The sequence below is a fragment of the Camarhynchus parvulus genome, chromosome 4 (assembly GCF_901933205.1).
Source record: "Camarhynchus parvulus chromosome 4, STF_HiC, whole genome shotgun sequence".
Classification (NCBI taxonomy): Eukaryota; Metazoa; Chordata; class Aves; order Passeriformes; family Thraupidae; genus Camarhynchus; species Camarhynchus parvulus.
The window spans coordinates 16,271,052-16,298,520 of record NC_044574.1 but is presented as its reverse complement, the minus strand read 5'-3'; the positions used below and the strand labels follow the sequence as shown (position 1 = coordinate 16,298,520).

The 27,469-nt window shown below is 36.6% G+C and overlaps 1 protein-coding gene across 2 annotated transcripts; it reads right to left on the bottom strand.

The window, feature by feature from the left end:
• Positions 1–2,208: 2,208 nt before the first annotated feature.
• NCAPG (non-SMC condensin I complex subunit G) lies at positions 2,209–27,172 on the bottom strand. Of its 2 annotated transcripts, none has more exons than XM_030947964.1 (21): positions 26,968–27,106; positions 26,147–26,288; positions 25,056–25,284; positions 23,639–23,784; positions 22,647–22,731; positions 19,217–19,409; positions 17,567–17,716; positions 15,442–15,582; positions 14,334–14,457; positions 13,552–13,641; positions 13,218–13,397; positions 12,659–12,769; positions 12,000–12,119; positions 10,274–10,510; positions 9,768–9,949; positions 6,713–6,887; positions 6,112–6,273; positions 5,117–5,288; positions 3,973–4,059; positions 3,456–3,531; positions 2,209–2,613 (listed from the first exon to the last, which is right to left on the bottom strand). In XM_030947964.1, the coding sequence occupies exons 1-21, from the start codon at positions 26,973–26,975 to the stop codon at positions 2,487–2,489; spliced, it is 2,937 nt and encodes a 978-aa protein (XP_030803824.1). In that variant the 5' UTR covers positions 26,976–27,106; the 3' UTR covers positions 2,209–2,486. The 2 variants fall into 2 exon arrangements, with proteins under 2 accessions (XP_030803824.1, XP_030803823.1); XM_030947963.1 differs by having other exon boundaries at positions 2,210–2,613; positions 26,147–26,356; positions 26,968–27,172.
• Between the last annotated feature and the right edge of the window lie 297 nt (positions 27,173–27,469).

The following is a 27,469-nucleotide window of genomic DNA, read 5'->3' as shown; positions in this document are numbered from 1 at the left end:
GCTCCTTGTCACCTTTGGATGTATTCTTGCTACCATGTGCCTTTCTCAGGAAGTCAGCTGTATACACTGGAACCTTGGTCATCAGTGATAGTGAACTTTGAGAGACAGCACACATCTGATTGTCCCACCCTGCAGTGATGGAGCCACCCCTCCTGAAAAGGTAAAAGTAATTTTCAAGAACACATCAAATTTTGTATTACACAGAAAACCCTTCCCTTTACAGGGAATTGGGCAGGCAATGTACCCAGAGGGGCTGGAAATGCAGTGCCAGTTACTGCTCAGCTTTCTGGCCTGAAAGGATCACAGGGTAAGTCTGGCATAAAGGACATCAGGAAGGTCCATAATTGTACACCCGGCTCAAAGGCAGCCAGCTGTGAGTTCACACCTCATCCTGTCTTAATAACTCCCAGGACAGAACCTGCACAGGTAACCTGTTCCAGCAGTTTTTAACTTGTTTCACTGCCTTTTTCACCTTCTGGTCTGAGTTTCAATTTATACCCAGCTTTTTTATGCTGTCATCATATTCAACAAAAAGCCCAATTTTATCTTTTTACTGGACTCCTTGCAGGCAACTGGGGATGCTCCCAACATTCACAGGCTCAACAAGCCCAGTTTGCTTGGCCTCTCCCACTGGGAACTCCAGCCCCACACCAGCCCCAGGAGCCTCTAGTTAGACAAAGTCTATTTTCTACTAACACACCCCAGTGAAGCCACACCCACAGCAGAGGCATCCACACAGTGGGAGGTGACTTGAGGGAAACCTCATCTTTTCAGTTCAGCATTCCCAAGAGATGCCAGAGACAGAACCTGTATATGTGGCAAGGCACAACAGAAGAGCAAGAAGGCAAAACTAAAGTCTTATTCAGGAAGGCATGCCCAGAAGCTTTTATGGATTTTTATTGCTCCTGCTTTACCTCAAAATTCATTTTAAGAAAAAATAAGAGTGGACTAACACCAGTTCCTCAGTGTAGTAGTGCTTAAAAAACAAACCACTCGAGAGGAAGGATGAGACAGAATTTGAATTTTAAAAAAACCCAACAACTAAAGCCCCAAGGAAGCTCTTATAACTTAGAAAAACAACTATACACTTTGCCCATTTCAACTATGTTCAGGCAGCATCCAAGGGGACAGAAAGCATCTCTGATCTGAAGTGGATGCATGTACACAAACTCATACTACAACACAATTTGGGGATTTAAGGATTTAGCAAAGGAGGGAGATCAAGACGTCAAGATTGTGTTTAAAATTACAAAATTAATTCATCATAGTTACAGAAGCTTCTAAATAGAGCAAATACCAGCAGAAAAGTGTGTCGTGGCAGTTTGCAGTTTGACAAGTTTCCAATCCCTCTGTTTCCTATATGCAAGCTTGGAAACAGCAGAATAGTTTGGGCATTACGCTTTGGGAATACTAAATTTCACTTGTGTCCCTAAGTCGTTCCTAAGAATTACCAAAGATCATTTATAGCATATTTACCAGTTTAAAATGCACGTTCCCTAAAGTCTGCATTTGGCATCAATAGCTGAGATGTGCATGTCGAGGAACGGAGTGAGTTTGGTGCCACTGCTCTGAAATGACCCCACTGTGACACGGACACGGCTGCTGCGGCATTTCCAACGCCAGTGACCCTGCTCAGCCACGGTGACTGCGGAGTGATCACGGCTTCATCTGCTGTCCTCTGCAGCTCCTGGCCATTCCCACCTTCTGAACTTCAGAGCTACAAAGAAGTAACAACTGGATACTACTGAAACAAGACACAACACTGACCTTAGAAGATTTCATTTTTTGCCCCTTCTCTATTTAAATACTCCTTTCCTTACCAGATCTTATTTTGTACCACAAATATTTTTATGCTTTTCTAAAAGCACATCCCTGATTCTATGTAACAAAGTCAGCATCAGTAGATTTCAGTATGGTTTGTAAAATCAGTTACTCAGTTCTACCACTTTGACATTGTTTAATTAAGTGGACACCCATCTGCAGAAAGCAGAATTCCCAATTAAGATCAACTATTTTACACTAACATGAATAGTAAGTAAGTATCTGCTGATCAGGTTTTACTGTCATGAAACCTTATAAAAATGAAGAAAGCAGATGCTGTTAAAGTAGGTACATTCAAAATTGCTGCCATCACAAGCAACCACTCTGCTACTGTTAAATATCAAAACAGCTTTAACTGTGGAATATTTAGCACCAACACCAATTTCTATTTTCAGGTAGGGGTAGGATGCATTCTTCTCTATAAAGTAAAAGAAAAACATCCAAGTTTTGTTCAGGTAATATTTTAATCCATTTTTACTACATGAATGAGGGACTTCATATCGGGAATTACAAGAAATACAAGCATCTATTAAAAAAAAATATAGAAATGTAGAATTATAAATGATTCATATAAAAGGAGTAAATATGACTAGCAAGAAAAAAATCTTATTTTCAAGTCTGATGTTAACTACCAGTGTTGACAAAGGCACTTTCTTCTCCTGTCTTCACTCATCTGTTTCCTCATTTAACAGTCTGGAAAGATTCATTCGGGTTTTCTCCAGTGCCAAAGTTTTTGCTCGTCTTTGAGGCCTTGAACTTGACACTGGGACTGGTTCTGGAATTTGATCACAACTGAAACACAGATTGTTTAAGAATTAGGTAAAAAAGATTAAAACTGAAGAGCTTTTATAGGAACAAACTTGAAACATGGTCTTAAAGAGCAAAAATACTTCTTACCAATTAAACCCTTTTTATTTTTTGAGAATGTATTGGTATTTTCAAGCGATATAGCAGTATCAGTAAAGATAACCACGTGATAAGGTGTTGCAAAATCAGCAAAATTTTATGGAATCAAATTCCCCCAAAATTAGATGGAATCAAAGCAAACACATCAAATAGGCAAATGGGAGAGACTGACCCTGGTCACAATAAAGTCCACAGTAAATGGATTACTTGCTTAAGAAAGATTTGAACACAGTTGAAAAGTACAAAGATAATGTTGTTTTAATGCTTATATCCTGCAAAATCATAAGGGAAGAAATCCATTGTCTATATTCACTTCTCAGTCATTTCTAGATGCTTGTCAACTAAATGTTGGACAAAAAACAATGAAACTGTGAGGGGGAAAAGAATTTAAATTTAAAACATTTTTACTTCCACAGAAGAGATTTAAAAAGGCAGAAAAAACTTAACTGGAAGAAGAGCAATAATGTAAACCAAAAATCTGAATTTTTTCAGCTAGAATATCTGTTAACACACAAAAGGTATGTTCAAAAATATTACAAGCTCCTTTGGCAGAACCTGCCACTCTTTCAAAAGTACCAGTTCAAAGAAATTTTTTCCTTAAAATATTATCAGTGTTTTTGGAACAGAGAATATCAAAACATATATGTTTGGGAAAGAAAAACATTTGAATGAAATTTCCTTGCTAGAACAGACATCATAGTTTTGATGGTGGGGAGACAAGGATTTACCTTTCAAGACCACGTTTTACACTTGCACCAGTTTTTCTTCTGCTCACAGACCTCACTTCTGACGCTTTCCGCTGTCCTAAGTATAAGCAAAAGTCTTTTTTCATATCTTGATATCATTTATTTTCTTAAACTAGTTTTGTATCTACTTTTCTTCAGTGTTTGAAATTGCTTCGAAACATAGAAATATGCAGTCTGCACTGATAGAATATGGTCACAAAAAGCCAACAACCAAAACCCCACAATTTTCTCCTTCTCACAGAAACATCTGTATGTTACTCTCAGTGGCTGCAGCTGGGTTATCTGCAGGCCTGTATCAGTCCTTTTTTCTTTTCTGAAACCTGTGTTATTGGGAGAGGCTAACAGCACCAAAATTTCCAAAGAACAAACAACTTTAATCTTTTAACAAATACAACTGTAAATCTACAATAGAGTATGAATGGCTTTCCCATCTATACATTCACAAAAAGTTAGTATGAAATTATTTTATTAAAAACAACTAATATTGTAGCCACTGTACCTCTGCCAGTTTTGCTTCTTGTGGATCTTAATTTTGCAGTCTCTTTAACTTCATTAACTGGAGTATGAAGAGCATCTTCATTATTTTCTGTTAAACAGAATAACAAACGCAGAACTCATAAATTAAAACTTGATTATCTTAAATACCAGGATTTTAAATTTGGGCTGCTACATTAAAAAGCCACACAAAATTATAAAGCCTCACTTTTTCTGTAAACCAGAAACTAGCTAATAAAGCTAACAGGAAGTTTAAAATGTCACTCAGCTGTAGCTCCACCCCAGCAAAGGTCAATAATACATAAACTATTCTTGATGACTGTTTAGCTCCTTCCACTGTGTTGGAAGCTGAGCAAGCAAGACAGAGGATCAACTTGTGTGAACAGGGACCTCTTTGTGGAGCTCAAGAGGAAAAAGGAACTGCAGGATCTCTGCAAGTTCAGCAGGTCAGGCTTTGCAGGAAGATGACAGAGTTGTGGTTCATACACCTGAGGAGAAGGCACCAAAGGCCAAAGTTCAATTACAGCTGAACCTGGTCAGTGTTTTGTGAGACAATAAAGAAGGACTTTCAAAAGTACAGTAAAAGCAGGAGAAAATCCAAACAAAACACTGGATGAACACTTGCTGAAGATGGCTAGTCACCTGACTAGCAGGACTAGAGAAAAAAGCAGAGCCATTCAGTGCTTGATTTGCTGGATTCTTTAATATTACTGATGGAGCTCAGGCTGCCCAGTCCCCTGAATCAGAGGATCATGAGCATGGGAACAGTGGTTTTCCATTTGAGGACACTGATAAGGGAGCAGCTCCAAGAGCTGAATGTCTGTGAGCTGAGCATGAGCCAGCAGTGGCATCCTGGCTGGCACCAGAGACTTTGTGGCCAGCAGGTCCAGGGCAGTAACCATTCCCCTTTACTCAGCACTGATGAGGCCTCAAACCCTCCCCCTGGTCAGTTCTGGGCCTCTCACTGCAAGACAGACATTGAGCTGCTGGAGTGAGTCTGGAGAAGGGCAGTGGAGCTGGGGAAGGGGCTGGAGCATAAGTGATATGGGGAGTAGCTGGAATTGCCTCCCAAGTCCCATTACTTCTTATTTTCGAAACATCTAAACAATTCATTGAATTGTACACATGCTACACCCCTCCTGAATTACCTTCTTCATTGTGAACAGTATTTTCAGACAATGTGATGTCTCTTTCCTGTGTCTTTTCAGACACACCTGTTTCCTCAGTTCTTCCAGAGTGGCTTTTGCCCACATTAGGATCCTTGGTTAGTTTCATATGGAGTTTCTCAATAGCTCTTTGACAAGGTTTATCTTCCACTTTCTGGAGAGCAGACATTTCATGTTAAATGCTGCTTGAATTTACAACTATGTCTTTTATCTATAAAATTTGCTTACTAATAGAATTAGGTTAAATTACTACACAAAGGATACATTATGTGATATGAAAGTGACCAGTCAAGCTAAAAGAAGAAAAGCTTTCTCCATCAATACTAAGCACTAAAATATAATATTTTTTTCATAATTTGTTTTAAAGAAAACCTGAAAAAAATTAAACCAACTGGAGACAGAGTACAGCTATCACTGGATGATATGCCCATCATGGATTCAGTATTCTTACCAACATTTCTATATACCATTGTGTTCATGTGCCACACTTCCAAATTTCAATTTTTTTCCATAATAATAAAAGCACCAAAGTAAAACTGTTGTAATCCTTTCCTACTTCATCTTAAATCAAGCATCCTTTGCATGTTGCCTAATGATCTTCCCATTATACCATAAGTTTAGGTGTAAAATTTCAGCCGTTAATAATTAACTAAAGATAAGTTGCAAAACTGCAAGACTTAATACTGAAATTTATTTTAACTTAAAAATAATAACTACACCACAGTTAACAAAAGAACTTACTGTACTGCAATGTATCAAGTCAGGCACACTGTTTCAAGCTGCTTATACTGTCTATGGTTTATGCAGTGATACCAGCTCAGATTATAATAAATTATTCAAAAATTAATTTTCAAAACTGTTTAGAAGATAAATTCCAGTCATACGGTCAAAGTAAACAAAAGGCCCATTTTTAGGGGTATCAGAATATTAGACTACTAATGATTAAGAAAGTAAGAACCATGCTTTTTATGTACTACCTCTTGAATCTCATCGAGCAGCACCAGCAGATTCTCTGTAGAAGAACTACTGAGTTCTAGAAAATTTAAAGCTTTTGCATAAATACGGACATCTGGTGCAGTTGGGTCTGCCAGGATTTCATTGCAAATTTTCATGGCTAAAGTATCATGCACTGTTAACTCCTGTAAAGGAAAGAAATTAGGTATCAGAAATTTTGCTGGGAACTATTTACAAGAGACAACAGTGAGAACAATCTGATTTAAACAGTTGGCTAATTTTACACAGCAAACATCTTCCTAAAATGCACTATTTTCAGTACATTCACCAACTGATTTTTATAAATATCTTCCACAACATAAACAATTAGCCATGTGCAAGTTCCTACTAACATTTTTTAATTGTAAGAGGGATGGGAAATTTGGGATGGGGGGGAAGAAAAGGGAAGGAAAAGGGGCAAGAAAGTGTCAAGCTAAAAGACTTCATTACCTGAACAGGCACTCCTTTAATCCAACTGCTGACACTAGGAATCCCACAGAGGCCCTGACAGGTAGCAGTAAACTAAGGGGGAGTAGTTCTTAATCTGACACAAGTGCTACTTTCCGACAGTTTAATACATTGTACCTGATAGTCCTGAGACTTCTTGGACTGACATTTCAGTCCACTTGGTCTGGTCAGATCCACTAACAGTTCAGAAACATTACTGACATCTACTTCAGCCAAAGGTGATGTTGCAGGAGCATTTAACAGTGTTTGCAGAGTTGGAAGATAAGCTTCTTCAAAGCACTCCTGGTTGGACCTGTTTCAGTGAAGTCAAATATTAGTAGCATAATAAGACAAAATTAAATTTTCTCTTCCATGATGAAAGTTCACTGACCTGGTACATCAATCAAAGCAAAGTGGGAGCAGCCAATCTTGGAAGAAACAGACAGCAAGATCAAGATATCAAAATTGCTTCATAGTACCACTTGAAATTTTAGCACATGGTATTTCAAGGGAGTTTTAAGTAACACTTCCTTCCTCTGAAGAATTTGAATATTCATCCTGCCTACTGAAACTGATATATACAGACATGTTCTATCTTGAAGGACAAGAGAAAAAATTTCCATAAATACATTTCTCTAATTCATTTTCATAGATTAATCTTCTTTTTTGCTTATTCCTCCTTTCTGCTAGCATATTTCTTTGAGGGTACTTCTCATTGTGTAAGAAAGCAAGGAAACTTGGCAAAAAAAGTATGCAGTGGTTAACAGGATTTTTGGAAGAAATACTTGTGATTTTTTTCTCAGAAGAGTTCATAACTCCTGCCAACCAAGCCTAAAAATCATGTTTCACTTGGTCATGCAGCAAGTTGTCTAGAAGTGTGGTTCCACAAGATTTGTCAAAACAATTTAACAAGTAAGATGTCAAAAAGTACAAGGTACAGTTGAAGTGAAGCCTTTACTCTTGCTGATATTTATATTAACTTCCTATTTGAACCCAAACAACTACAGGAGAAAACCAAGAAAGCAAGTAATTTTTTAAAAAGCAGATTATTTGCTGCTGGATTATGGAGCAAAACCAGCTGACAAAAAAGCCTTTTGAGCACTACAATTGGCTACAAAAGAACCAAAGCAAGAACTCTCCCTTTCAGCAGCTTTAAGGCCTTATATTGGCTCAAGCATTACTGAAGTATCATTCAGATTATTCCCTGTAAATGGAAAAAAACCCCAACATCTCTAATAACACACAGGCACAAGGCAGAAGCTTCTCCTCTTATGCTGCCTGCAGGTTTAATACACTATAGTAAGACATTCCATGAATAAGAATTGTCCCTATTCTAGCATCTCATATCACCTTTCTGACATGACAGATAATTTAAAAAGTCAGGATCAAAATTTCTTCCATAGTGTTCAGATATTTCATTGCAAAAAGTAAGCCTCTTGATTATATGTGACCAGGTGGAAAGATTAACAGAGCAGCCCCCAGAAAAAAAATGGAATTTTAAAATTCTGTGAGAGATCAGTATCAAATTTAGGTATGTGTAGGGGGATAGAACATAAGTAAATAAAGGTAGTATAGAAAGTAATCTTACCCCCTAAAGAGTTGCAGCTGGGTTAATTATTAAATATAAGGAACAGGCCTGATTTTAACAGGCCACACCTGTAGCCAATAAGAAGAGTGTTATAAAAGAGTGGATTGGTTGGCTGAGGGGGAACTGGAGTCAGTTGGCTGCTGTAAGGACAAGGAAGAGTCAGTGCCTAGAGGAGCTGCCTACAGAAAACACCAAGGAGGTATGAAACTAGCAATATGGAACCTTTGTAATGTGATGACAATAGAACTCTTACACTATAATGACAACAGGTACGAGCCTCCATCAAATCTCATTTATTACCCAAATTCTCCTTTACTGAATGGCAACTTTGCAGACAACTTCTAAATTACATCTGGTACTTAATAATTCACTGCTAATAATACAGTATCTATCATAAACAGAGATTCTAATCAATGAGCCAGACTAAGACATAGAACTTTTCTTCTCCACAGATTTTTCTGATTTTTGCTTAACACATACACCATGTTTTTTCAAGAACACAGTCATCTATGAGATGCCACAAGAAATTGCTTCATTTACAAATGACATGGAAATACATGGGACTACTCAGGTGGGCAATCACTAGAACTCATAAAAAGAGAGAATGAAATTCACAGCATCAGATGACATTCAAAAATAAAATATTATCAATGTTAAAAGCTTAAATTCATTACTCATTATCAGAGATACTGGAAACATATTAAATCAATTTTTCTGTTACTTTCATAAGAATTTTGAGTAGGGAAACCCCCATTCTATCAGAAATTGGGTATTCTTCGTTTTTTTTCTGACTACAGCAAATACAAATATTGCTTAGGAGTTTTTTGCCTCTTCAAGACAACTCCCCTTTGTATTACTCCTCTTAATGTGGCAACGTATAGGCCACAAAAATTTAATTTAATTTGTTTTGAAAAATAGGTAAGGTAACTTAATTTAGGTGCCATAATACATCTAAATTAAAACCTATGTATAAAAAAGCAGATAATACTTAGTTTGTACTAACTTAATAAAACCACTAGCAGCTACTGAAAAGTAAGCTTTCAGCAGCAGGTAAAAGGAGATGAGAATTGCTGTTTAAGCTCTTATTCCCTTACATAAGCTCTCTACCTCCTTTGTCCACCACCAAAATAAACAGGAGATTTTAATGTACTGTGAATTTAAATTGGAGTATTCCTTGGTTCAAAAACAAACCCCAAACCATAACCCAGCAGCCTGCTGCTTTGATAACTGCTTTTCTTTTGAAGCATTCCTGCTAGCTACTTTTTAGTGACACTTCAAAGCTTACCTGTAGTGCTCCACACCATAAATAAGTAAAGCACATATTTTTAAATTAATTTCATTTAATCTCTTTGAGAAGAGTTTCAATTGTAGGCTTAGGAAAGAAAAAAAAAATGGAAGCCACATGGAAAGCCATTAACGGAAAGTCTTCAGAATGGTCACAGGTTGAGATTATGTACTTTCAAAAGCAATAGGCATAGGAGAGTGAATTAGATGTCTAAATCTAATTTGCATTTGTGCCATTTCTACTAGTGCAAGACCAAAAAAGGTTCCTGAAGCTGCTAGATGAATGTATATTGTCATCAAACAAATTACAAAGAGCATTACCTATTTGCATAAGCAAATAAAGGGAAGAAAACTCCCAGGCAGTGTCGGAGCCGAGTATCCTCTTCAGTCACGGGATTGTACCACAGCAGAACGAGACGAGAAAGGAGCTTGGCACTGATCAGCCTCCTGGAGAACATCAGCTTGGCAATGCCTTCTGCAGCTTCTGTCCTCAGCTCTGAAAACTGAACAAAGAGCTCATCACATACAACATACACCAACATAATGTTTTTCACTAATACTTTACTGCAATAGGCTATACCCTATCTTACCAATCACTTCTCTACATTCACGTTTCCACCTGCAAATAGAATGCAAAGCTGCTCAAGGGTAATCTTAGCCTGTACCAGTGACAAACTTGTAGTCATTTTCTAGGACAGGTATTTTAATAATAGACCATTAATTCCAATGCACATCACATAACATTCCCAGGCAACTTAATAGGATGATAAGCCATCTTCAAAAATAATTTTAAAACAAAACTAGGCAAATTTTATAATATTCCTTACCTTGCTGTCTAAGAAGCCAGAGAGAAGCTTCAGAAGGCTGTGAACTGTGGCAGTCTCCTCTTCCTCCTCTATTGTTTCACTTTCATCCTCACCATTTTCAGTTCTAATGTGTGCACTTTCACTTTGAGAGTCATTGCCTCTTCTGGTTTTAAAAGGCTCAATTCCAAACAGTATTAGTAGATCAAAGATTGCCTTTAAAGCGCTGAGCGTTACCTTTATGTTATCTATTTGCAAAACCTAGGTTTAATAAGGAAAATAAACATATCATCTTCCAGTAGACCACCAATATTGATATTAGGCATAGTAAGATTTTTCCTTTAATAAGATTGGTTATTTTGGGAAACTATTTATAATACTTGAACCAATTTTCCAACTTTAGGAAGGTGTGATACAAATTTAAACCTGAATTTATAATACAATCTGAGAAATAATTTATTAAGTCACCTATGCAATTTGCACTACATAAAATCAAATTAATTTCACTCATGGAGTGAACATCCATGTATGAGATGTAATTTTATTGTTCAACCCATAAACAGACACTGGACAAACAAAGTATATTTACCTGTGGTAGCTGCAGAGTGTTAGGTATTACAGAAATATAGCTAAACAAAAGTACAGTTTAATTAAAATCATGGTATGTAAAAAGACAACAGGGACCAAGAGAGTGATAAAAGTCAGTTATATAGGTTACTATATGTATTATAGTTCAAATTACATGCAAGTCAAACCATGCCTCATGGGTTAGCCCAGAGATTCTACATCTGTTTAGTCCAACATCCTGCTTCTGACTGCAGCCTACATAGAGATTGTAAATCCCACAATCTGCAGAAAGATTGCTTAACTCAAAAATTTAAGTTACTAAAGTAACCAAAATCCTCTCCAAACAAACTTTTTTTTTTAACGTGACATACTCAAAGCCAAATTAAAAACAATAGTAAATGTTACTTTTTTAGGAACCCACTCTACTATCTTGTCTGAGCCAAGCACATCAGTTCAACTTCTGTTGTCATTTCTCCAATGTCTGCCTGAACACACTCTTAGAAAAGCACAGTTGCCACCCACACTTCCCTCAAATTCAGGGTCAAAACTAATGTCATATTTGATATAATTAGCTTGGTATCACAACAATCATCACAAGGCTGGGAACTGTGGATATTACAGCATCCAACATGCTCACATATTCACAGATGTTTGGCCATGCTATTGTTTGTTGGTTTGAATATTGCTTTATCCTCTAGTTAACAACTCTTCCTTAACCCTTAATATAAATGTATTAATTACTCAGAATTTAAATCAGACACCCAGTATCACAGGAAGTATGCAACAGAAGTGTGAAAACCGTCAGACACATTTTTAGTTTGGTTTCCCAAGGAAAGCTTAGAGAATCCTACAGCTTCTCTTTTCTGTATTGAGTAACAAATACATGACAGATTTCACCCAGATTTGGAAGAGAAAGTGAGACCTTAAAGATAAGGAATTCCTAGAAAATTTTAAGACAACAGGTGACCGTACAAAGGTAAAACATGCTACTACCAAGATAAGATTCAGTCTATCAGACATCAGAAAAATCTACAGGAAACCACACTCTCCAGATCTTCAAAAATCAGGAATAACTGGTTCTCAAAGAACATTACTATGTATGATAGCTTGTTAGAAGATACAAGACTAGATTTATTTACTAAGTCACAAAGACTATAATTTCACTTCTTATCAGATATTTTACCTGTAACAGCAATGGAAGCTGTTGTTGGGCAAATTCTTTGTTCTGAAGAGTACAGCAACCCAAACACAGAACTGCCATATTTCTCACAGCTGGGTGGACATTAGTTACACCTGGAAGTATCTGAAAACAATAATATTAAACTTTATAGACAAAATACATAAACTGAAAATAAAACTCTGACTACTAAAATATGTTACCCTGAAATTAGAAATAATTTATTTTGATATAGTATTAGAAAATGGCAACTATCAAATACTCTGTTTATCTAGATATAAACAGAAGCAGATTGCATATGTTGTTTGAAATCAGCAACAAAATAATGGCAAAAGTCACATGAGTGTTTTGCTTTGTATTTGTTTTTAATAAATACTTGTTTTCAAACAAAATTGAGTTGATCACTCTGGGAAACAAAAAAACCAACACACAACAAGCCTAAACATATCTTCATAAAAGACATTAACATTCTTGCAGAGAAACAATACACAGTTCCAAGTTACAAAATACAGATGCCACTTTGATGTACTTGAAATAGTTTTGAGGAGACAATTGTAAAAATCCACACAAAAAACCAGACTAGATACAGTATGAACAAGGCAATGGTATCATTTAATATTTTTGCATTTACTAAGGAGTTTGAGCTATTTTGCATTCCTACATACCAGAAACTGAATGATTTCATTAATGGTTGGACTGATGCCTTTAGAAAGAGACATGATCTTCAGAACCTCATAGCACATCATCAGACACTTCAACAGTGTTTCAGGATCATTCTTCAAGTTGGTCAGGGAAAAGAGAAAAACATTATTAATACAAATGGTGTCTACGATAAGAATGGGGCCACTAATCAATTTGACCCTATCCAAATAAACTTTTCCTGTCCACTACACGTGTTGTGCAAGAATATTAGTCATCATCTGTCTATAAAATATGATCAAAATTAATTCCTTTTTATATTTTCAGTTAGTTAAGAGTAAAAAGAGTAAGAACAAGACTGCAATTTGTTTTTTCTATAGCATACCATCAGCTTCTATACAATTTATCTTTTGCTAGAGCATACTACTGGCTTCTATAATTGCAGAAGAAGAATACTAATACCATAAATGTTTGATTTCAATTTTTAAAATGTATTTGAGACAAGGCCAAGCTACACTTTCTTTTAAAATTAAGAATAAATTTTAAAACATAATCAGCACTTAGGAATACAGGAAGGGAAGAGACCTTCTCCACACGCATTTCTTTAATTTCAGGTTGCTCTGCTGTTTTTATCAGATCATTTTTTGTGTGTTCCAACTCAGTTATTTTTTCTTTTAATACTGATGCTTTATTAAAATCCTGAAGAGTAATGCATTCTTCCAAAGCTTGCTTTGCTTCAAAAAGTTTCACTTTTATTTCAGCCAGCTGAAATACAAAGTAAAAAGAAAATTAACATAGTAACCCCTGTAGTATTAGCCAGGGATACTCTATTGCCACTAGCCAATATTAACCTACTATGTAAAACTCTGGAGGATTAAGTTAAAAAAAATACTTTTATTATTAACTAAAATCTGCTCACCTTAAGCTTCCGCTTTCTTATTTCAGCAGCATCAATAGGCTGGTCAATAGCAACAATTGGCTCACGAACTTCTGATATAATTTCTGCAATCTATTGTTATAAACAGTATATTAGTGCCATTAATTGCAGTTCAGATATATACTAAGCATTTCACTTCTCCAAATTTAAAATATTATCTTTCTGAAAAAGTATTCCACATCCATGCAGTTTCTCTTATCAGCTGGTTCCCTGGAAATAATCCTCAATTTGAAAACACATAATGTTACCATGAGCACATTTCAGTCCCATTTTTTCCCATCCAGCTGGGTAAGCAAGGAACAAGAAGACCTTAAGCATCTATCTGAGTTAACAGGAAGGAAGAGAAATATGAAACCTGGAAATCTACATCATCCTCACTTTGAATGTTTTTGTCAAAATACTTTGCATCTAATACAATAAAATATTCTGGAACAGGCTACTGAAGCGTAACACATTCCTAGTGTGAGGACTGCATTTACAACACCAGTCACATCTTTAAACATAAAGGTCTCTAGAAAACCACAAAATGCAGCTATGCCTAAAACCAAAATGACAACAAACAACAAGAACAAAAAAAAGCCCACAAAAAAAAAAAAAAAAAAAAAAAAAAAAAAAAAACAAAAAACCACCCCAACAAGCCAAAAAAGCCCAAGAGGGAAGGAGACAATATTTAAATACTGATATTTCTTTTACAATGCTTCATAAAGGCTGTTTGATTTATGGGGAGGACAGAGACTAGAAAACAAGCTTGTACAGTTACTTACAATTTGAATCCTTCTGTCCTCATCCTTAACAATACTCAGCAATCTTTCAACAAGCAGAGGTATAAGTGCTGCTGAAGTTGAAGGTAAAATGAGAATCTTTTGTAAAATAACTAGCAGATGCTTTCTGGATTAGAGGAAAAAAAACAAACAATGATTGCTTATTCAAGAAAACGGAAGACATAAGAGTTACTATCCTACCAACTTGGAGATATTGTGATGAAGATTTCATAATACAGTATGAAACTTTTCTCCATAGCTACATTAACTGCCAAATGTATCTTCTTACTTAGCAATGTTTCTCTTTTACTGATTTTACCTGTTTTCTTTTGATTAGAAAATGCTGAATTTTTTAATCATATCTCTCTACCATCCAAAGTCATAGCAGCAGAAACAGTATCAATACTGCAGAATGCTTTCATGGAAATTATCTGACTGAAAATTAAAAAAAAAAAAGAAAGAAAGAAAAATACAACTTAAACTATCCTGCCAGTCTGGCACACATTGACACATTCCAGTGAGAGTTTGAAATTACTGCTGTGTTTATCCTATCATAACTGTAAGTTTTCACAAAATGCCTGAGATGGTATGAATTTTCAAATTCATTTGCTCTTCTTAATTCACACCAAAAGGCTGTTAAAATCATAAGAATGACTAAGTTAACACAACTTAGCCTGGCATCTAAGATATTTGTAGCCTTTTAGGCCTTAGCAGATTATAGCTTAAAAACACAAGAAACAAACAGGCTACTTGCTACAAGTCATCTGTTGTAAAGCAATACATTTTTCTCCCTCTATTTTTTACATACTATACTCCAAATAAGCAGTTTTGTAATTTCATAATCTCAATGATATATTACAAAAACAACTGAATTTGTTTCCCCTAACAATGCTGCATCAGAATTAGAACTTAGATTTCCATAAAAGTAAGCAGACAATATTTGGCACAATGTTGGGACCAATTCCACTAAGGAGACTGCTTTCTATTCCAGCTAGCATTAGAACTGTATTTTGTCTGTTTGATCAGGTTCTTTTCCAAGCAGAGGTTCTACACCTGTCCTCAGGCATGAGTGTCTTAAGCTCAGTAACACAAATTTGGTATTTAAGTTTACCTTCCTCCCTCTTCCATGGTATCCATGCAGCTTATGATTAGAATCAGTTGCTGGCCTATGAATTCTTTTGTCATCAGGTTTTCAAAACAATTGAAGTCTTCTTTTTGTTCTTCACTGAGAATTGGCATATTTTGAAGATAACTGAATCCAAACAGAACAGATATAATTACATTCAGGTTCACTGTTGGACAGTAATAAATAAGTAAATAAATAAATACACTCCAAACAAATCCAAATATCCACTCCTGCTCCACCCCAATAAAAAATCCCACCACTTCCGTGTCCTGTAAAAACAAGTGGTTATGTTAGGTACAAACCTTAAAAATTAATGATTGGGTTCTTTTCATAGATTATTTTTCGTGAAGTTATTTATACCAAATAATGTACAGTTTCAAAATCATGCACTTAATTTAAAGAAATCCCTTTTGTGAATGTAATACAATAGGAAATATGTGATTTCAGTTCTGTAAAAATGCATAAAGGTAACATCTTAGGAACAAATGTATAGATACACCATTTTTCTTACTATTTCCTGCATCTTAGGTACAATGTATCTTTTACAAGTTCAGAATTGTTATATTGCCTACAAGACAAAATACAAGAAAATCATGGAAGTGTACAGTGATGTCTTAATCTGATTAAATATGTCATCACAGACTAATAATCTGTTATCACATACATTTAGCCATATAGCATGGAAAGTGTAATCAGTTTGTTCCATTTCTTTATTTTTCTAGACTCAATTGTTTTTTATCAAAATTTTATCTATCAGTGAGTTATGCATGTTCAGAAAATCTGAAGTGAAACATCAAGTACAAAATTCAATATCATAAAATACAATTCAAATATTGACATGAGCTGTGAAAAATATGCTTTTTTCTACCTCAGCTTTGTAGATACTTTTCAGTAACAGTTTGTTATTTTTAGCAATTTTTTACAATTTCTTCAAATTTAGGACAAAAAATTTCACATGTAACTACTATTTAAGAAGATCTGAAATGAAAATCATTTCTGATCACTTAATAATAACCTGCAGCAAGTAACAGTGCATATGGAAATGCAGCTCACAATCCTGCTTTTTCCTGAAGTCCCAGTGACCAGCATGTTCCTGCTCCTCCTGACCAACACCCTCACAGTGCACTGCACAATTGTACACTGTACACCAGAAAACTGAGAACTGAAAATCTTACCTGAAACAACAGCTCAACAATGAGGGGTTTAACAGTTGATACCATAAACAATTACTAGTAAACCTGATTAATTTTAGCCTCACCCTGAAGAGTATGTAACTGAAGGCACTTTGAGTAAGATTGGATGAAAACAGAACAAATGTTCTCTGAAAGAACAGATTTTTTGGAAAGTAAATGTTTCATGGACTGTAAAATGAATAATGAATGAATAAATTTATACCCACCAGACTGGATATACATTTCCAAACTAAGAAAGCACAGATGCTTCATTTATTAAATGTTTATGAAACATGTTAACACATTCCACACTGAAAAGTAGCAATGACTTCTGTAATCACTACCAGTATGCTACACCCAGTACAGTGAGAAAAGAATATGCATATTTTTAATTGGAAACATCCATCAATACAATGCATTTTTCAGCATATCTGATTTGTTATCATTTCAGGAAGGTTCACTGTTTTACAGGTACAGCACCTCAGTTAAGATTTCCCAGCATTATCCACGCTCAGAAGCAAATTCTGTTCAAAATTCATGAACATTCATTTCCACCCTCCTGCGATGGGTTAAATAACTGTTCTGTAACTGCTCATTTGGCTGCTCTGTCACTGCCTTCAAACATAAGTTTTTAGGAAGCATGCCTGCCTAAGCAGGCAAAAGAGAAGGGAAGTTTCAATTCAAAAATCTTCTCTTAGGGACAGCAGCAAAGTTTTACTTTATTTTCACAAATGACAACACTGGAAGAAGTGTCAATTTCTGCAAGCTTGAAAAAATCTCTCAAAAATCTTTTCAAAAAAGCAAAGAAAAGCTAAAATCCCTGTTCAAGTGCAATTTTTTGTTTGCAGGATACTTGAACACTTGAATAAAAGAAATAATCTCTAAAAAAAAATAAATCTATTTTAGTGGTAAAAGATTTATTTTAAAACGCAATGTACCTCAATAAATAATCTGCGTATATAGCTGGTTCTGGCAACACCTGTTCTAGTAAAACTTCACCTTCTTCACCTTTTGATTTTAGATATTCACAAAGACATCTCCAATATAACACATTCTCAGCTGTTAAATCCTCCACTGGAATCAGCTTTCTAAACAGAAATAAACAAAGCAATATGAAGAGATGAATAAAAGAGTCTAAAACAATAAACACACAAAAGTATTAGAAAATAAGAAATAAATATTATTTCCTAAAATGCAAATAAAAGCCTATCAAAGGTATTCCCCACAGAAATAGTTAGAGATTGAGAAAAATAACTTCCTCTTTCTTGAGGACACAGAGCTCCACAAGCCATTCACCACACTGCCCTTCTCAGTATTTTAACTCAAGGCTGCTCACGCCCGTTTGCAGAAACATTCTGCCCAACCCTTCAGACCTCCTAGAGCAACCAGCCAGGTACTTTATGAAACATTGTTATCACTGCACAAGTCTGGAAAACTGAACACCATTAATCCAAAGAAATGCAAAACAGCATTAAAATATTTTTTCAGCTTCTATGAATTTTTTCTTCTATTTTTAATACAAGATCTTGAGACAGCAGTGGAGTAGCAATCACAGCATATCAAATGCAAAATTTAATACAACTTTTTCTCAGCAACTCTGTAACCTCATCATCCATCTGCCATCATACACAGATCATCCATCATAAGACCCCCCACTCCTTTTTAAATCCATAGTATTTTTCATGCCAAGCACGGCAATTAATCTTTGTTTTCGAAGAACATGAAGTTCTGAATTAATTCTACCTCAAAACAGAAAAGACTCTGCAGTGGTACTTTTTACTCCCTTGAATCCCATTTTACTTGTAAACTATCAACAATTTTCGTTTTGCTTTAGATTGCTCACATACAAAACAAACAAAAAACCCAGACAAAAACACCCAAGGCAACATGCAGATGAAAACTGATCTTTTGACAGATTCTCATTAATCTGACAGGTCTTTATTTAAAAGTAAATTTAACAAATAGAAATCACAGACAAAAAATCTAGCCATTTATGATTCTGATACTCCATCATTCAAGCTGTATTCAGAAACTTCATACAAAAACAATCCTAGTGTTTTCCATAAATTAAATTAATGTAAGCTTCATTATAAACTGCCTAATTTGACTTACTTTTCAAAATGTCGTTAGTCTAAGAGATCAGGTACTTAAAAAAATCTCCAGCCCAGTTTTTCAGAATGGAAGCTTCATTTTGCTCAGGACAAAAGTCAGATCAATCAGAACAAAATGATTTTGAAGTGTGGTAGGAGTCTAATCTCAGATGATGAAATTAAGTGACCAATTGTCACTGATTAGAAAGCAATAGCAAAATCTTACTCTGTTATTATGGGAGAAAATGCACAGTATCACATGAAGTGCCTTGCATTCTGGTTAGTAGCACGACAGATGTTTTGAAATCAGTAGATGCTACATGCACTGCACTCCAAAGCTATAGATGTGGGTCTGTCTGGCTTTAAAGAGCATCAATAATAGTGAAATAACTTTCTTACACAAGAAATGTGCCAGTATCTTAAGAGGTTAAAAGGAACTCAGTTTCATATTCTCATAGAAAATACTCATCTTTTGGAAATGAAGAATGCTCTGCATACCTGCTATCAAGGTTTTTACAGTTCTGAATGATGTCATGAAGTGGAGATAATGAAAACATAGCATTTAGTACTGGGATGGCCACTTCTGGGCAGTTTTCTACATCCAGTCTATGAAGCAATTCTAAAACATCCCCTTCAGTGAATTGTAACCAGGCTTGAAGTAGCTTCTTCTTCATTACCTCCTTAACAGCATCTAATAATATAGGAATTCAAATATTTTAAAACAAAGTTTAAAAAATATCAAATTTTAAATGTACTTTCATAAAACATTTTTCTATAGAAGTCTTTTTGCAAAAGAAGTTATTATACAGTTAAACTTAACATTACCTTAAATAAAAACCCTGTTGAGCAAGAACTACCTGGGATACATTCTTTTTTTGAAGCAACGTAATTTTTCCCCTCACAAGGAATTAATAAAAAAAAAAACCTCTATCCAAAAAACTTTTACATTTAAGGACAGCATCTCAACCCAAAAAACCTACAAACCACAAACTCCTATAGAAGAAATATTCAAAATCAGAATTACAGAATAGGTAAGACTAGGAGGGACCACAGTGGGTCATCTGGTCCAACTTCCCTGCACAAGCAGGGCCATCCCAGAGCACATGGCACAGGGCTGCATCCAGACACTTCTTGAATATTTCCTGTGTGGGAGACTCCAGAACATCTCTGGGCAACCTGTTCCAGTGCAAAGTCACCGGCACAGTGCAGAAATTCTTCCTCGTGTTCAGGCAGAACATTGTGTGCATCAGTCTCTGCTCCTTGTGTCTTTTCCTATTGCTTGGCAGCACTGAGCAGAGCCTGGTTCCACCCTCCTGGCACCCTCCCTTTAGATACTGACAGACATGGATAAGGTCCCCTCCCAGTTTTCCTGAGGCTGAACAGGCCCAGCTCCCTCAGCCTGTCCTTGTAACAGAGATGCTCCAGTCCCAAACATTCTGGGCAAGCATTGTTACATACTTGCTCTGTTTAAGGACTCGCCACTTTTGGAGGCAGGATACTACATGAGAATTGACATAAAAAATTCTCATGCTATTTCAATTATGTGAATGGATTATGAAGTTTACATATGATACTTTAACTACCTACTCACCGCTGCCACAAGAAACAATTCCTGGATCAAGAGAGTACTATTTAATCAATGAAAAAATATTTATGGGAACATCCAGAATGTATACATCTTAAATTCATTCACCCAGACTTAAGCAGGGAAGTTGAAAGGCTTAGAGTCTGGTGGAGATAAAAACATAATAACTAAGGAGCAAAACAATTTTGCTCTTAAGCTCTTTCAGTATCCAGTATAAGGGAAACAAAATCCACACACACTGACAACATTCATCTTTCCTCTTATATGTAACTCATGATAATAATGCTGCACTTAAATATAGTTGAGTTCAAAAAGAACTGTAGAAAGGCCTTGAAAAAGCTAAATTACAGTCCTAAGGATAAGATACCTCTCCAAGAAGGTGAAAAGCATAAACTAGTAGAATACAGTACAATGAGAGCTGAACTCACCCTGAAAAGCGTAACTAAGCAGAATTCGCATTATGTACCCTACACCTTATCTAATTATAAGCCCTTGTTCTGAAGCCAATATGGAAAAACATCCAAAATTTCAATGTAGGTACCTTGAATGAGCAAGTTTCTCACTTGTTACCTCAGGAGTTACCCAGATAATCAAATTCAATAAAGATATATATATCCTTCACAATAAAGATATATGTTCCCTTCAGGGTTACAGGATTTGCAATACAGAATAGCCAATTTGGAGTACAACCTGTCCTACCTGGCAAGGAAAATATGATATCAGTAAAACTACATACCCTGGCAGATGTTACATACCCTGTGATCCTAGATGTCAAGAAAAAGTCCTCAACAGCTGGGATATAAAATCATCCTGAGGTGGAGACAGACACTAAGAAAGTATCTGTCCTGAATCATAAAAAAAAACCACTTCTTTATGTTGAACTCATCAATGTCACCAAAAAATAGGTCACATAGAAAGGCTGTACTTTTTCTTTAAAGGAATACAACAAATACTTGTTCCTGACAAGTGAAGGATCACATGAAAAGTTAGGGAAAGTAGTTTCCTCCCCAGTTTTGAAAGATTACTAAGAGAAATATGTTCATCCTAAGAAGTATCTCTGAAAACCAAGGATTACTGGGGGAGTGGTGGCAGCCAGCAGACAAGCAGCATTGTTCTGTTAAATAAAACAGAAAACTAGTGTATCAATACGAAACAGTAATTCAGAACATGGGTTTTTCAGTGCTGGACTTCAGAAACAGAACATGGCAAATTTCTGTAGGCTACTACAGACCAATTCAGCATAGATGGAGCAAAGTGACTAAAACTTCCTATACAGAAGGAAGTGGTCTTTTTAAGTGTAGTTCTACACAGCATAAAAAAAGACTCAGCTGATTCTCTTCCTTTCCTGTCAAGAACAGAATATGATCCCCAAAAATAGCCAAAAATAATAGCAGATCAATAAAAACACATGCATGCATGACACACCTTAAAGAGCTCTAAAGTACTTCAGTCTTGTTTTGTAAGTGAATATCCACATAGATCATAATTCTCACAATTCCCAAGCAGCACATCACTCAGCAAGGGAAATTCTCAGAGTAAAATTCAACTTAGTGCAGGCTTTCCAATCAAAGTAGGGGCATTACACACCAGCACTCAGTAAAACTGGTAGCTTCTGTTGTGAAATTCATGCATACAATTGCTGCTGTTGGAGGAAACAAAAAAACCAAAAGGGTGTTCTACGTAGGCAGGTCAAAATTGCCTTGCTCAGATGCAGGTGATGTTTTCATCTTTTGGCAACACCACAACACACAATTATGGGTACATTCTGAATGGCTCTTTCTATAGAGTGATACAGTACAAAAGACATTAAAAAGAATAAAGCTGCCCCATGGTGAAATGCATAAGGATCAAAGATTCATTTAAAAAAATTCAAGCTGGTGAAACAAAATATTAACCAGCTGAGAAGATTTCTCTCTGAAAGCACATAGGAAATATTTTCAAACTGATATTAATGTTCAAATTTAAATTCTTTAATATATTTATTAGTCACGAAAATATCTGTAATTTCCAAATACATCAAATTAGTTACATTTTTCTAATTCTGTGTTTCATTACTTTTGTTTTAAATTTTAATAGCATTTGGTGCTATTTTAAAGCTCACTGGCTTTCAGGTTTTTTGAAAGTGCAATCCTTTTCTGGTTTGCTTACTATAAAGGGCCTGGAAAAACAAAGCAGCAAACAAATTTCATGTGTCTAAACACTTCCTGGTACCTCATTATTCCCTTCGAGCTCCTTATTATTGCCATCACAGCTTCTGCATACATCGCCCCAACATTTTACAATCAGAAAGTATTCTCTCTTAAACATTAGTATTAAGATGTTATGAAACTTATGATCTCTTACCAGATCTGTCATTAAGTCCTTGTTGCAACAATTTAACTCTCTGTGCTATTGTCAGAGCTCTCATGTGAACTTTTTCGGCCAAAACCTTAAAAAATATTAAGACATTAAAATACATTTCCACATGTGAATAACAAATGATCCCATTACCTACCTATGGTTTTATACTAAGAGTTTTAACTATCCACATAAATCCTAAATCAATAGAAACCTCTAATACCTATACCAACAGCACTATACCAACACATTAACAACCAGATCCTTGTGCATGGAATAAAATGTAAAGTAAAATAAAATTAACACATAGCTTAGCAACTCATCAGCTCTGCTTGAAAGCAACACCTGGACATGAAAACTATCCTCTCTCTTTAAAGTGCCCGAGTAATGAATACCTACAATAAATTGCAGAACTTAGTACTTTCTTTAAAAAGCCACTAACACAGAGATTCAGTTGAAAAAAACCAATCTAACCTAAGATAAAAAAAGCAGTTCTGTGTGAAAAAATTGAACATTTTGTTTCAAGATATCCCATAAGATGCCTGCATAAGGAACAGACACGTTAGCATATTTCTTACCTCTGCATGTAAACATGAAGAACGGTTGATACTTCCAAAAATTGCAAAACAAAAACCATGCCATTTTTTACTACTGCTCTGGTCCTAACATCCATTATGTAATAATAGAGAAGCAAATTTGCTTCAATAACATCACAAAATACATAGAGAAAAAACAACTGACTGCATACATAACTTATACTGTTACTACCTCATCTTCAACAGACAAATTCTACCACACAAGTAATTTCCATCAAGAAAGTTCTACAGTCAAGTTCATTAGTTTTAACTAGAAAACTTGGATTAAATCACCCCCCCTCAAAATTGTGGTAAATGAAAATAAAGTATTTAACTGTTTAGTGTTAAGTGAAATATAATAAAATATTTCAAGCCTTTTTCCTAAGTCAGCCTTTGAAATTAATGGCAAGTGAACCAATTTACCTCATATGCCAGCTTTCTGACAGCCTCCTTTACATCCATGGTGCGGCCTACAATTATTGGCAGAGTCCTTTCTGAGGGAGCAATACATGACAGCACAGCACGTCTCACATCTGAGTTTGAATCATTTTCCAGCAATGTGCTGTAAACTGAAAATAAAATAGTCAATGATGCTTTCATACGAGTTTGAAACATAGAAAAACAGAAAATACTTTAAAAAACATCAGCAGCTGTTACCAACCCCCTCTCCTGCCCCTGCAGAGCTGATAATTTAGGAAACAGATCAGGGTCACAACCCCAAGATTTTATAGGAACTACATGCTGAGCTATGATGTCAAAAGAAATAATGTTTGCAATCATAAGATCTTCAGGTAATAACTCTTTGCAAAAATTGCGGCTCTCAATCCCACCCATAAATAACCACTTTGTCATTTACTAGCAGAAAAACAAAACATTTCCAAATATTGGCTCTTTAAGACCTCTATTCACTAATTGTACCTTTTCATTATCTTTTGGATTAGATCCTCAAATTTTCCTAGAAATGGAAAATTGCAATCTCCATTAAGCCTACCAAAACTCTTATAGTAAATCCCTCACATTCCTCACACTCTTTTATTATATTCTTGAACCTTATCCAAAATTCAAAGCAGCTATAAATATAGTTTAATCACAGTATACACAAATTCATCTTGCTCTGTGAGACAATGACTTACTATGAAATTTATGTGCTCCTAAATGAGTAACCTATAAACAACACATAGAAAATAAAATTTAAAAGAAGCTCCCTTAGCAACAGAAAACCCCAATTAAGTAATTCTTCACAAAAGGCACTATGTAAAGATTAATCAGGGCACAATTTACATACCAGCTCTGCTAGTACAAATGTACACTTTTGTCTACCTCGAGGCAAAGGAAATGGCAGCTTAGTCAAGAATGATACAACACACAGAGAAACCCTCAAGCATCATCAAGATCCCTGCCTTGCAGAGATGCTGATCTCTTCTAGAAAAGTGATCACAATTTGAGACAACAATAGTTTTTCTCTATCATCTCTACTCTCCTAAGAGTTTTGTACTAATTCAATTAACAGCACCAAAGGGTCTTTAGAGTGCAAGAACTGAACAAATATGTATTATACCTCCACTCTAGTATACAACACATTTTCACAAGCCTACTTCTACATTCAGTTCAGAGCAGCCTGAGCCCAGTATGACTGTCTAGATCTCTCCTAACAGTTGTCTTTTCCCCTTGAACACACATCTTGCATCTTCCAACTCCTCTAGCAAAGTTTCACAGTTTATGTGTTATTACAAGAACACCCTCAAACATCCACTTATTCAATGCTCAAAAAAAAAAAAAAGCTTTGAAATACTTTAAAGTAATGTAAATTAGACAAAAGTGAAAGACCAATACTACTTACTATTAACAACAGGGCAGGCCTCATCCTTAGGATCTTGAAGTCTTGACAGGGCCAAGACAGCTTGAATTCTCACACTTGGAAATTTATCTTTAAGTCTAATCAGCATAGCTCCATTAATTTTATCAAATAAGTCATCATCAATCTCAGCATTCTCTGGCATATTTCCCAAAATCTTATTAACAAGCTGACAGGTTCGAAACCTAACTGCATGGCTGTTGGCATTGTGAGACTTAGGGAAAGAAAAAAAAGGTATTTTTATAATCACATTTTTCTCATTTTCATCATAAGGCTATTAATATGCAGATCTAACTGCCTAATATTCTACAGAATAAATGAAATATGCACTTCTATGTTTCAAAAGCTTTTCCAATTTAATTTTACTTTTAATCTCAAGAAGTCACAGAACTGAAAAGCAATTACAGCCCATTGCTGGACCAGTGACTCTGGAAAATCAGCAGTGCCTTCACAAAGGAAGCAGCACGCTGACCAATGCATGCAGCCTGCAGTGCATTAGCCAGCTTGCTGCTCTGCCTCCACAAAATATTAGAAGGGAAAAAAGACATTAGCAATTATGGTCAGTTATCTTAGACCTGATCCATAATCTTTCCATGGAAAATCAATAGTTTAGCAAAATGTAATTCTATTTGTGTGTTCATGCTGTTGGAACTGTTTCTGTTTCTATGTAACACTTGCAGTAAGCAGAAAGGAATAATACACATGCCAATCACAGTTGTATAGAAGATCTTTTAATATTTTTGTTATTAAAGGAAGGGTATAAATTAATTTCCACCACACTTCCACAATTTCATGTTTATAAATATACCTGATAGTCATATAGGAGAACTTTCATTTTTCTCAAAGGCCCAAATTTTGAAATCTGATTGTTGGATTACTGCGTGTGATGTGATGGATCTTTTTGTGTTGGGGGAATGGGGATGATGTTACGTGTCAAGCACTAGCTTTGTTTTGCTTTCACTTTTTAAGTTCTAATTTGTAAGTTTTGTCAGGTAGCAGCAACTTTCCCCACTGCAAAAAGTTTCCATTTTCTATGTTAGAAATGTTAGACATTTAAGAATAAATGTTAACTGTACCTCAAGCAGAAATTTAAACACATAATTCAGAAGTAAATTATCTTCTTCTCCCTCCTCACTACCATCTTCTTTCTCCATCTCATAGAATGAAGTAACAAATCTAGCTGCAAAATTGATCACTCGTTCCACTGCCGGTTCCCGCCTGTAGATTATCATAGCATACTTGAGGAAGTGAATGAATTTTTCATTAAAGCCTTCTTTATCATCCAACTGGGGGGAAAAAAAATCAAACCACAACAAACGATAACTATCCGGTTCATCTTTCAAAGCTGTACCACAGAAAAATAAAGTAAGTGGGCTTACATTTGACAGCTTCCAATTGAATTTAAATGTTTAAAGGGCTACAGCCAGCGGTCAGGCATACCCGCTGTCGTGCCCCCCTCAGTGAGTATTTTGCTGTAACTCCACAGCAGGCACATTACAACCGGAGGTTCCACCCGGCCGACTGATTCCAGGACAACAATCACACTCCGTCCATGATATCCTGTGTCACACCCACACCTCGGGCATCCAAACACCTTCACACCTTCCCGCGGCATCACCAGCACCCGCGGGCAGCTCTCACCGCCGCGCTCGCAAGAGACAACTGGGCAAAATAGTTCAGCCACCTGGTTTTGCGGCATTTGGGTGGGTTTTTGGGGAGGGTTGGGGGATTCTTTTTGTTTGTTTGCTCGTTTTTAGGTCGCGGGCTCTCCTTAGGCACACTGGTGTTCGTTTTAAGGGAACACTGCGGAGGCGGTCCCTGCCCCCCGGGGGACCAGAGGAGCAGCCGCTGGGGCCCTCAGCTCCCGCCGCGCCGGGCCGCCCGAGGGCAGCCGTACCTGAGCATAAGTGCTCTTCAGAGCCACCACGAGCTTCGCGTGGTTCTGGTGAGGCTTCTGGGCCAGCTGAAAGGCTTCCCGGACCTGCAGCAGCTTCTTTCTGGCTCCCATGGCGGAGGAGCGGCTGCGGGACCGGCCCCTCACGGCCCCGCGCGCGCGCCAACAACGGCCACGCCGTCCGCGCGCGCAGCTTCAAACAGGGCGCGGGAGCGGCTCCCGATCTCGCGAGAAGGCCGGGCGGGCGCGCGCTCGTGCCCGCGCGCTGGAGGCGGGGCGGGGGCCGGGCCGGGGCGGGCAATGGCGGGCGGCCAATGGCGGCTGTTGGCCGGGAGCGCGCGCGGAGCGTCGCCATTTCTACACAATCACAGAACCGATCGGGTTGGGGCAGAGATCTGAGGTCTTTCAGTCCAAGCTGTGAGAGAGCACTGCCACGTTGATATCCCATGGCACTGAGTCCAGTCCTTTCTTGAACACTTCCAGGGATGGTGACTTTGCCATCTCA

Excerpts from the sequence above, each read along its gene's own strand:
- NCAPG (XM_030947963.1), bottom strand. The coding sequence starts at position 27,078 with ATGGGAGCCAGAAAGAAGCTGCTGCAGGTCCGGGAAGCCTTTCAGCTG. Across the intron at positions 13,642-14,333 it reads AGGACAGAAGGATTCAAATT|ATTGCAGAAATTATATCAGA; the intron begins GTAAGTAACTGT and ends TTATAACAATAG. Across the intron at positions 6,888-9,767 it reads TTATTTGCTTATGCAAATAG|GTCCAACCAGGAGTGCTTTG; the intron begins GTAATGCTCTTT and ends TCACTGAAACAG.